The sequence below is a fragment of the Miscanthus floridulus genome, chromosome 10, assembly GCF_019320115.1.
Source record: "Miscanthus floridulus cultivar M001 chromosome 10, ASM1932011v1, whole genome shotgun sequence".
Lineage (NCBI taxonomy): Eukaryota > Viridiplantae > Streptophyta > Magnoliopsida > Poales > Poaceae > Miscanthus > Miscanthus floridulus.
In genome coordinates, this window is record NC_089589.1 from 45467398 (window position 1) to 45479971 (window position 12574).

General features: G+C 47.5%; 1 protein-coding gene across 1 annotated transcript; it reads right to left on the reverse strand.

Annotated features, from left to right (window-relative positions):
* Positions 1-1673: 1673 nt before the first annotated feature.
* Positions 1674-11948, reverse strand: LOC136488539 (uncharacterized). Its single transcript, XM_066485443.1, has 3 exons — positions 11618-11948; positions 9683-10940; positions 1674-1903 (listed from the first exon to the last, which is right to left on the reverse strand). The coding sequence occupies exons 2-3, from the start codon at positions 10800-10802 to the stop codon at positions 1674-1676; spliced, it is 1350 nt and encodes a 449-aa protein (XP_066341540.1). The 5' UTR covers positions 10803-10940; positions 11618-11948.
* Between the last annotated feature and the right edge of the window lie 626 nt (positions 11949-12574).

Sequence of the window (12574 nt, forward strand, 5' to 3'; positions counted from 1 at the left end):
ATCCCCAAATTTGACGGTGCCACGGACCGCCGTGTCGATGTCGATGAAGGAGTCGCGACAGCCGGTCATGTGGTTGGTGGCTCCACTGTCGAGGTACCAAAGGGTGTCATCGCGCCTGGAGTCGCCATTGAGCTGCGAGAACACCTTGGCCTCCACGACGCGGAGGGGACGGTGCTCTGGCGGCGTTTGAATCCTCTCGGTGCGAGACGTCAGCGGTGGATTGGGGAAAAGTGTGGCGCAGGCCATCAGTAGTGTGGGCTCCCGGTCTTCATCAGCCTGAGCCACATGGGCCTCGGCTTTGGGCTCACTGCGGCATTCTCTAGCCCAATGGCCCGTCTTGCCACACTTCTTGCACTGATCTCGACTGACGGCCTTCCCACCGGACTCGTCCTGGCCTCCTTCACGCGATGCAGAGGCACCTGGTTCGCTTTTGCCGCACCCGCGTCCACGTCCGTGGCTGCCGCGCTTCTTCCCGCCGGCGCCGCTGGAACTGGTGCCTCCGCCCTTCCCCTTAGAGTCGCGGAGTTTGAGTCGGGCAAGCCACTCCTCCTCACAGAGAAGCAGCCGGCCCTGATTGTCGTGGACGGGGGCGGGCTTATGCCGCTGTTCGACGGCGCGGAGTCGCCCGGTGACCTCCTCGACGGAGATCGTGTTGATGTCGAGCAGCGTCTCAATCGAGATGGCCACCTGACTTAGGTGCTCGGGGACGAGTTGCAGCATCTTGCGCACGACCTCGACGTCGCTGATGTTGTCGCCGAGAAGACGCAGATCGGCGGCGAGCCCGGTGATGCGGTTCGTGAAATCCTCCGCGGTTTCCGCTTCCTTCCACACCAGGGCGCCGAATTCACGCCACAGCTGTTGTGCATTCGCCTCCCGCACGCGCTGGACGCCGATTCGGATGCGCTTGATCGCCTCCCACGCCTCCGCTGCGGTCCGCTTCTCCCGCAGGCCTGCAAGCATGTCAGCGGGGACCGAACGCAAGATCGCGGCGAGCGCCAGACGATCATGGCGGTACGAAACCTCCTCGTCCTCCTCCGGCTCGACGGCGTACCACCACCCCGCTGCCTCAAGGTTCACCTGCATCAACAACGCCCACTCTTGATAGTTGGTGCGTGTGAGCATGGGGAACTGAGTGCCAGCGGGGTAGTCTCCGAGCGATGTACGACGACCTCTTGGCGACCGCGACGCGGCGGCGGCGACGGTGAGTGACGGCGATTCCTCCGACGCCCGTCTCGACCACCATCCCGTCCGCCCGGCGGTGCGGAGGCGTGCTCCATCACAGGTGTACTTCTCTGATGCCAGATGTCAGCCGGAACTCCCTCTCCGGTGACCGGAATTTCTCCAGCGAGCTCTCAAACTCACCGACGAACTCAAGCGGAAAGTGGACACAAGAGAATTTGGTGCCGAGCACAACCGTGTCAGCGTTTTCTTTGTTAATAGCTCCTACTTATACACAGCGAGCTTCTAGGAATAGAAAACCAACGGAAACAAAGGAAAGGCTGAGCTAATCTCGAGCCTCCACCATGCGCGCCTCTGAACGTGCGCGCCATCCCACGCACCAAGCCAGACCGGGAGAAGCGGACAGCATGCGCCACGACGCACTAGAACGCCGTGGCTCCTACGATACAGGACGCGCCCGGGAGGATAGCAATCCAAGCCGGGCTCACACTTAACTACCAGATTGAAAAATTGAGCGGGAACACAGGATTACAGAAGAACTGATCACGCTGGCGGCCTGCCGCCTCCCAAAACTGGAAGAATCTGGTGAAGATGGGAGGCCAATGCTTTGTGCGACAGCTATCGATGATCTGAGGTGGAAGTGGGCCGGGATTTGGGAAGGACAGCGCCAGCTTGTCCAGAAGAATTTTGCCGCATTTATCAGGTTTGCCAATGTACCCTATGCCTAAGGCAAGACAGTAACGATTAGATTAACACTAATCTATCAACTCGTGCTGTGCAGTGTGAGCAAATTTAATTACTGAGACAATTGCTTGCTGATATATATTTCCCCCCTAGTTCAAGAATATTAAAAAAATGTTTTTAGGCCTTCTATCAAAGTTGGACTCTAGATATTTTTCTTGTCGGTACTGCATAAGTATGTGTCATCCATATTGTTTTTTATACCGGTAGAAAAAATTTTGGCACCTACCAATAATATACGAAATTTTAGGAATTTCGGACTGAATTTAAACAGATTCAAAAAAATAAAAAAAATTGGCAGGATTTTAGTTGAAACTCTCTCGAATCCATCTAGTACATATATGTATATAAAGAACAGTAACAAATGGAGTGTATCGAGGGAGAAATGTGATTCATCATCATACCAGAACATAACTTATCTGCCAGCACCCAGCGCCAAACAGTTTGGGACCGAAATATAAATTAATGCTGTCCAGGAGCAGCTACAGCGAGCCGCCGACCGACTGTGCGTGAGGCCATGGGGACCAGAACCGGCGGCAAGCGCGAGAGCCAGCCGCTTCATACCATTGGCTCTGGTCGATTGCGGCGGCGCAGCCCTGGCAGGAGGCGGGACGGCCACGCAACGCTGGCGGGAGGCGAGGCGGCCACGCAGCACTGGGGGGAGGCGAGGCGGCGGACGCAGCGCGCAGCGCCGGCGAGAGGCGGGGCAGCGAAGGCGTCCAGGGGCCGGCGGCGGCTTGCGAGTGACAAGTGCCGATTTGGCGAGAGAGAGAAATAGACGAAATGCGTGGAGTGGACGTGGGCCGGCTGGCGGGGATAGCAGAATTAGCCCATTTAGGTGAATTCCAAACACCGCAGCGGAGCTCGGCCAACGCACACAGCTCGCAGCGCTTCACCCGTGCAGCTCACGGCGGCCGGTCGGGGCGGAGGCCGTCCGCACACTTATCGTGATCCGCCTACCTAACTCGTCGCGCCACCCGCGCACTTCTTCTCCACCTGCCCAGCTCGTCGCGGTCAAGGGTGGAGCTCGCCCCTCACGACAGCTCAGGCAGAGCCTGCCCGCGCACATCTCGTGGTCCACCTAACCAGTTTGTCGTGGCCAAGGCGGATCTCGCCCACGCGTAGCTCGTGATGGCCTAGATGGAACACGCCCGTGCACAGCTTTGCAGTGGAGCTCACCCCACATGGTGTGGAAACCCGCCGAGGCCTTCTGAGTGGCGATCTCCGCACCACCGGCGAGCTCTACATCTGTGAACTCCACACACCGATAAGGCCTGATGAGGACATCGCCACGCTGGACACACCGACGCCATGGTCTTCCCCAAGTTCCAATTCGTTCCCAACTCAGCTGCCACGTCGCCCTCGGATTCAGCAGACACGTCGTCACTATTTCGGTCATAACTTCCTCATACGACATCGAAACGGGCCGTTCTTGGATGCGTTGGAAAGGGGACGACGACGCCGTCGTTTTGGATCTGGTCCCAGCTCCAGAAGGTCCGTGGATCATTCTGTGTGACCACGGCAAGGTGCTGCGTCACCTATTTGGGCCAACTTGGCCATGTATCGTGTCGGGCCTTAAGCCCAAGTTGTGGGCGCCCAACCCCTGGCCGTCCCCAACCCTAGGTCGAGTCTTAGACTATAAACACAGCCACCGCCGCTGCTACATAATTGGATTTTGTTTAGAGTTTAGTTTTTCATCGAGAAACTGAATCGTTCATTGTAACTGTGGTGACAAATCCTTTTACAGTGATCCAGGGCCCCCGTTCTTGATCTCCTCCACTGTGTCGATTAGTCCTTTGGAACCGAGTTCTTGAATCCTTTATTGATATTCGCGTCATTCATATTTGCAATTTCAGATTGCGTGTTTTACCTTCTTGCTTGTGCTCTTCGATTCGCTTGCAGGAAAAGCCTTCTTGGCGAGGTCAATCAAGTTGTGCTTGGTTGATAACCAACGGAGCAGTGGTGTAACGGTTGCAGGGTTCGAATTGTGTCTGATTTGAAGCCGGATCGCCAACGTCGAGATCTCCACAAATCGAACTTACCGGCTACCTCTCGGAAGATCGGGCCTGTACTCATCAATTGGTATCAGATATTTCAGGTTTATCGCGAGGTATAATCTCGTTTGCCTTAGATTCATATTTGTTCATTACCTAGAGTCCACAAAAAGCCCAAAAATATTTCAATTTCCGCTGTCCTATCGCCCTTTGTGCCTTTGCAATTTCGTTTCAGATTCGTGTTGTTGAGTTTGTGTCCGTGGTCGAGTCTTGTTGCTGGTTTAGAATTGTGTTCGTGGTCGTAGTTCAATCGCCCGTTGCTGTGATTTTGTTTTCCGCCACTATCCCATCCACCGTTCCCAAACAACAAGTTGAAGCCACCACATTACTCGACTTGCCCCGCTAGCCGTCTTGTGTAACTTCTCGCCGCCGCGCAAACCCTAGATAGGTTGCCAGCCGCTCTTATTTTGCCTGCATCGCAGCCATCCTTACATCATCAGGCGAATACATACTGCTGTGATCGGTGTTAGAGTTTAGGGACGCTTTGCCCTAACTGCCGCCGCCGTGTTGTGCCTCCCGAAAAAACAGGCATAACTTTTCGCTCGTTTATCAGAAAAATCTGAAATTTTTTTGAGCAGCTTCTTGACACCATTTGGACCCGACCCAAACTAGGCTTTGCCCTATTTGGTTTCATCAGAATTGCCAAGTTATCCACCTTCTCTCATCGAAAGATCGGGATTCACCCTAGCGGGTTCATATCAGTTGGTATCAGAGCAAGGTTGATCAGTGAGAGACTTCTAGTTTTTTGTTGTTTTTAATCTCCTATAGTCCAGAAAAAGCCAAAACAAAATTAGTAGATTAGTTCTCCATAATCCCAAAAACCCTTTGTGCTTAATACTATTACTGCTTAGTTAGGGCTTATTGAATTAACGGGCGCATCGTCATGTTAAGTTGCTGGTCTTAGCGTTTAGTCGTTTAGAGTTTCGAGTTCTAGTCACGTTTCTGTCACCATAGCAGATTTGAGTTTATTTGTTTCTCTCAACGAATCCGAGTGGATTTCCAAATTCTTTTGTTTTGTTTACCACCATTATCCTAGCCACGTCCTTGGAGGTTTCATCCACGTCCATATTTCCATCTACAAAAAGGAAATCCAACAAGATCAAGATAGAATTTGATTCGGAGTCCTGTTTTATCCTGAAAAGAAAAGCACCATATTTCCTTTGTCAGGAGTCTGAATAGGGAGTTTAAATACAATCTGGAAACCTTAACTTGTCCTCTTTCCAACGGATCAGAGCTTGCTCTGAAATTCATTCTGAGCACTTCGCAATTGCCCTGGAGATTTGTGCGTCTGTTGGTTTTGCAAAACAGCCACTTGTTTGACTTTGCTACTGAATCACCCTTCCCAAGGAAACATTTAATTGTTGTAAGTAGCTTGTTAATTCTTGTTGCAAAAATTTCAGTTTTGTGCTAGTTGAAAAAAAACAGAAAAAAAGATAGAAGAAAGAAAGAAAAGAAAGAAAGAAAAGAAAGATAGAAAGAAAGAAAGAAAAGAAAGAGAAAGAAGAAGAGAAGGGTTTTCTTTTGTTGTTATTCCTGTCCTTGTGATCCTTCTTTGCTGCAGCTCAGTGACTTTGTTTGTGTCCAGGCTCGCGTCTCTAGCACGTACTAGCCTAGGACCAGCATAATAACGTCGTTGAGCGTTTGTTCAATTTGCTTGCAACTAACGTGGTTCTAGTACTTCCTTTCTTTAGCCCACCTACAGCTCCACATATTCGACTACAGCTTGAGAGGCTTTTGTTGCTGCAGCACCGATACACTTCGCTCCACGGTTATAGACTTGTTGGTTGCCGTCACCTCCTGTTTGGCTTGGTAAGAACTTGTAAGGGCTTGTTTTAACAAGTTGAGTTTGAGAGAATTACAACTAACACATCCTAGTAGTTGATAGGAGGATACATATTATTTTTATGTTTCTTGTTTTCTACTAATCATGGCAGGTGATATGAAGATTTTTGAGCTATTGAAACTAGACCCTCATATTCAGGATGTCATTCAACACTTGCCGTTATATGATGGTAAGTTTGATCCTCAAGCTTACATTGATTGGGAGTTAAAAGTAGACAATGAATTTGATGAGCATGACCTGTCCGAGAAACAAAAGATTTGTATTGCCTCCAATGTTTTGACTGAATTTGCTTTGCTAGAATAGAAACACATTCGTAGGCATAAGAAAGTTCTAGAATCTTGGGAAGACTTCAAAATTCTTTTTAGAGATGCATTCATTCCTGCATATTATGTTGATTATTTGCTTGCAAAATTAGACAACTTGAAGCAGGGTAGTAAGACTGTGAAACAATACTACCATGATTTTAAGATTTGTATCATGTTTGGTGGATTGGATGAATGCATGGAAGATGTTATGAGTAGGTTCATGAGAGGGCTCAATTCTGAAATTCGAACCTTGTTAATTAGCAAATCATATTGCCATATTGGTCAATTGTTTTGTCTTGCTCTCAATGCTGAAAAAGAGATTCTATTATCTGTGAATACTTGCCAGAATGATGTGACCCATAATGTCCAAAATTTGTCCACTCTGCATGCTAATGAAGAGCAACAAATAGTGGAACCCACTACTGATTTTCCTTTGTCACAAAATGAATTACTCGTTGTTCCTTGTGATAAAGAGGAGTTGTGTGCTGATGATTCTTTTACTCCTATGCCACAAGTAGCGAATAAGTGTGATACTTTTGGTTTGGAACCATACAAATGTGCTGAAGATAAGCTTTTTCATCCTATTACATGTGCACAAGATGAACTGAATTTGCTGTCCTCTTTAAATACTTTGGGTTATATTGAATTTGATATTCTGTGTAATCTAAATTGTCTAAAAGAGAAACTTAAATTTGATTCTGGTTTGCCAAGTTTTAATCATTGTTCGCTTCATGCAATTGGCAAATATGACAGCAAAAGAGAATATTTGGTGCATAAAGTTTATATTTGCTCTAATCTGAAATATCCTTTTGGGCCACCACACCATGATCAAATTGAGGGCTGCACTAATACTAATGATGTCTTGCAAAGTTTTCCTAGTTTTTCCCATATGCAACAGGATAAATATCAAAAAGGGGAGCACGGTTCACTTTTACCTACAACATATCTTCCAACAAAGGTCAAACCGAGGACGGTTTGCTGTCAAGAAGGGGAGAATGATGAGGACATCATTGGCTCAAATATGACCATGCCAACCACTTCTATACCAAAGGTGCAACCATTCTATATGAGGCTTATCATTGATGCATTTGATGAATTGGTGCTCCACCATAAAATGTGTTCATTCTCATTTTCAGAATTACTTACATGGATCAAGGGAAGGCTTGATTGCATATGGAAAGCATGGAAGGTTAATGAAGTTGATTGGGGACCAAATCCAAGTATTCCTAATGTCCTCTGCTAGGCCACCACGTCACTTTGGTTCCAAGGACAGAAAGAATCCAAGTCCAACACGTTTTGGAAGTTGAATTCAGACTGCAAAATAGTCCCAAATTACGACGGTCGCCACGACTTCATACGGACTCCGATTGGGACGTTCTAGCACTTTTTGGAAAGCTTATCAAGTCTATTTTCCAACGGATCTGGACTCATGGCTATATCTTATCTGATGCTTCCGCAATCGTCATTTCAACGCCAAGACCTTTTCTGCCTTTGGTGCTGCGTCACCCTATTTTGGGCCGATGGTCCATGTATCAAGTTGGGTCCATTAGGGACGCGTCCTAGGGTTGGAGAATGACCCCAACACCCCCTGGTCGTTCCCCTAGGTATTAATAAGGATTAGAGCCGCCACAAACAGATTGGGTTTTGTTTTGTTGAAAGTTTAGCCATTGCTACTTCCTAGTAGACGCATGTGTCAACTAGACCATCCGTTCTACTCGATTCAGAACCCCAACTTTGTGATTTCAGATTGGTTTTCATCTCCATATTTGCAATTGAGTTGCTTGTTCTACTTGTTCTTGCTTGTTCCTTGATTGCTTGCAGGAATTACCCTAGTGGTTTGGTTGATCGTGCTCAAGGCCCCATTCTCCCAAGCAACAACGAGATGTTGCGCTGAAACTGCTTGTTGGAAGCGTTTGTTTCAGTTGTTTCTAATGTTTCAGAGATATGTTACAAGTGTTTTATATCGATGTTGCAAAAATAGATCGAGATGTTGCACAGGTTGCAAATGTGTTTAAGTGTAGGTTCTAAATGTTTCATCTGTTTCAGACGTATGTTGCAATTATTTCATCCAGATATTGCAAAAGTAGATCTGGATGTTGCATATACATGCACGTTGCAAGTGTATGTTTCAGGTGTTTCGTACGTATGTTATAAGTGTTTCATCTGGATGTTGCATATGCTTTGTAATGGCTACATACGTGTTTCCCTGGTGTTTCGAACGTATGTTGTAAATATTTTATCTAGATGTTGCCAAAGTAGATCTGTTGTTGCACATGTTCCCAAGGGACCCACCTTTCACAGTCGCCTGCTATAGGTACTAGGCCTGCGTGCATGCGCATGGGAGCGGAGCGAGCGCAGATCGAGATGCTGCCCCTGCGTGGTCGTGTGCAGGAGCGGGAACCGGAGCGGCGTGGGCCCCCACGTGAAGGGTTGCGCAGGTGAGCGGGCAGGCACAGCAGCATGCATACGCGTGGCGCATGGCACGAGCCTACGTCCGGGCGTCCGGATGCTAGCCTGACCGCCTTTTCGGTGCCTAGCGAAATTTCGAATGTTTTGGTGAAATTTCACCGAACTTGTCCATAATAGTCTTAAAACTTTTAGCTACTAGACATGGAAAACTGTGCAATTTCTTAAGAAGACCTGTGGCACATATATATAAAATAATTTCATATATAGCTACATATTGGTTTCCCGAGTTTATATTAAGGTCCAATATAGAGCTATTTAGAACCTTATTAGTGATTCGTTGTAAGAGTTGAACTATATAAGAAGACAATGACAGTGTCGTGTTTCAGTTAATTAGAAAAATCATGTTGAATACTCATTTACCATCTTTTATATATTAAAAGAAGAAGAAAGAGATAACATTATAATATGAAAGATGTCAAAGGTAAACTGACATGTTTAGCGTAAAACATATTTTTTAAACAGGAACATATCGTAGACTAGGCTCGGATAAATGGCACCTCTGACAATAGCTGAACATTCAAATCAAGTTTGATATGTAACTACTTAGAAACAAAAGCAGGGTATTCTGTTCTGGAAAAACGAAAGACGAGGATAAGGTAGCATAGTCGCATGTAACATTCCACATCCATGTTTCCACATGCAGAGCATTTGCAACATATGAGCATCGCAAATCGAAACTGAAAGTGTCCACCGATTGCAATTGCCCTCAGACTACACCATACAGATAGGAAGTTCGAAACAACACACACATCATTGTACAAGAATGCACATCAGTACAAGAAATTGAAAATATATAACATAGCAGAGCAACATAACATTTAGGCTCGTAGAGAACAAACGGCACTACATCTGTTTCAGTAAGAAATTAAGAAGGAAAAATCCAAACGGGGAAATCGAGGTAGCGCTCCTCTGGTACCCCTGAGTTGGGTAGAGGTAGACCGGCAGCAAAACGCCTGACTGTACCATCTCTCATGTTGTGCACACACACACATATATATATATATATATATATATATATATATATATATATATATATATATATATATATATATATATATATATATATGAAACATGATTGATGGTGTGTCCACCTAAAAAGTAGATAAGGTCACCTTGAACTACCCCAGTGTGCAAACCAGCAGAAAAGGACCTGCAACCACTCTTCTGAACAAAGATACAATCGCCATCAAAGTTATGGATCTGAGTGGCTCCACAAGGGCTTGTGCTCAGCTCTAATGCAAACACCTCAACATTACGAAGATTGCACTCCATGTTGTGAAATTGACCACTGAAGAATCTGATGATTAATAACAGTTTTCCACGCCATACCACTATGTTGCACCTCATTGAATAACCAATTGTCTTGGAAGGGATAATAAGTGGATTAATAGCATAATGCTTAGAACAAGACAAATTGACTCCTTGCTCGTCCTCCCTAAGCTCAAAAGCAAAGATGTTTGGTGTGTGCTTCCGAACCATGTACAGCTTCCCCTGATAGAAGGCAACATCACCCCTCATCAAAGAATTAATAAGTGGGATTCCAAAACGATACCATGAGGTCATTCCAGGTTGCCAGAGAGCCACTGCAGGTTCAACCCCGTGGTAAGACAAAGCAACCACAACGTACTTGGATCCTGAGCTAGGTGATGCAGATAACACCGCAGTGCAAAGCAGCCATGTCTCTCGTTCGTTGGCGCCATGAAAGAATCTTCTGACGGGGTGAGCGCTAGTGGGTCCATGCATCCATCCATAAATGAAAAGGCTATGCAGACATGGAAGATGTACCACCTCGCTGGAGAAGGCATTCACCAAGAAGCACTCGCCAGCGGTTTCCTCGTTTTCCTTGGCATGCCTGCATGGTCTCACGACCATTAGCCAGTCGCCCACCACCTCCACGGGCATCAGGGCGCGCCGGGCGGCAGTGAGCGCCCCGTCGGAGGTCAGGCACGAGAACCTGAACCTGGGGAGCACCAGCACAGGCAGCGGCGCGGGCAGGGCCTGGACGCGCGCGGCGGCGCGCCAGTGGCGGCACACGGACCGTACGCTGGCGCGGTCGGCGAGGCGTGGCAGGAGGCGGAGCACGGTGCCCAGGATGTCAGCCGGAATGTCCGCCCACAAGGGTGGCTCCGCCGGCGCCTCTCTTCCCTCGTCGGGACTTGATCTGTTACGGGGCCTTTCGTCGAACCCCTCGCGTGCACAGACTTTTGGCATCTGAGACGCAGACGCTTCGCAGTACAGGAGAGACGGAGCTCACCGGCAGATTCGGAGCTGGAATCCGTCGTCATTGGGGGCCTTCGTTGCGGGATTTATTGATCTGATGACGACCGACGAGCCTGTACCAAAATTTTCCTGGGTCGAGAGAAGAGAGTTTTTATATAAAGAAAAAAAAAATAGGAAAGCTCTAACAGAGATGGGCTTAGGATTTGGGTCTGTTTTTCATTTGCGCTGAAAACTTGGTAAACCAAGCCTGCCAATGGAAGAGATGGACTTAGGATTTCATTCTGTTCTTCGTTTGGGCTGAAAACTTAGCAGACTTGATTATTGGATTTTTTTTTCTATTTAATTTGGAAAGGGGAATTGCTCGTGAACCTCACTCCGACATACTAATATGTGTATGAACCTCACTCCGACATACTAATATGTGTATAGCCAAATAAACATATTTGCAGCATACATCTGAAAAAATAAATGAAAACATTTAGATCAGACGCTTGCAACATATGTGTATAGCCATTGCAACATATGTAACATCCCGATCTACTTTTGCAACATCCACATGAAACATTTGCAAGATGCATATGAACCTCCCCTGAAACACTTGAAACATATATTTGCAACATGTTAGGCGCGACACTCTAGTGGACGGCGACCAGCATGTCTGGCGAGCCTCGAGGCGTTCGTGAAGTATGGCATGACCACGACGCTCTTGCCGTCTCTAGCCGCAAGAGGAGGTGATGAGGAGGACATCGGTGCCCGTGCCGGCGATGAGGCAGCAGATGTGTGGGAGAGGGACCTTGTACTAGTACCTGTAGCGGAAGCCATCCGAGGATACGAGTAACACCACGGGCTTGGGAGAGCTTGGAGAGCGGTCGCGTGGCAACGGACGCCGTGGTCACGGTGGTGAGGGGCGGGCGGAGCAGGACGAAGGCCGTGGTGGTGGCAAGGGCCACTGTGAGGAGGAGCAGGAGGCGGAGGAGGGGCAAATGAGGCCTGGGGTGCGGCCACGGAGGAGGACAGGAGAGCGAGGGTGGACCGCGGCAAGTCACTGGGGTCTGGACCTCAACTAAGTGGAGCAGAGACGCCATCGGCGAGTGGTGCTTTGATTGCAGGACTTGGGGAGAGTGAGAGTGGACTGGTTCTGGCAGAAGTAGAACGTGTATGTGGCTTGCAGATGGCAACTTGCAAAGTGGGAGATTTTTATCTTAGGAGGTAGCGTGTAGTATCAGATATTTATGGTAGGTACAATAAGTGAATGACGTGAAGCCAAGTTGCGTCCGGCGTTCAGACACCGTAATCATAGCATTACTACACTAAGTGGACGACGTGAAGCCATGTAGCGTCCGGCGTCTGGACGCCAATAAGTGGACGACGTGAAGCCGTGTAGTGTCTAGCGTCCAGACGGCCTAATCGTAGCTTTACTGTATCATTATAGAAGAAGAAAAAGACTTCGTTGTTGAATTTCTGTTTCATTTGGAACGGGGAATTGCTAGTGAACTTCACTCCAACATACTGTACATAAATATTCCCTCCATTATTACATAAATAGGCTGATCAGGAATGTAACGCAAATACATGCATGCATCACAGGACATGTGAAAAATGCCGGAAAAAATATGTTTTTTTAAGAAAAATATTCGGTTACCTTTTTACTTTTTAGCTGGAATGCTTGTGAGTACATCGAGTGGTTTTACGGAGAAGTCCAGCAAACTCTCAAACTTTAGAAGACTGTGCCTCACGCTATAACCACTAAAGTATCCAGAGAT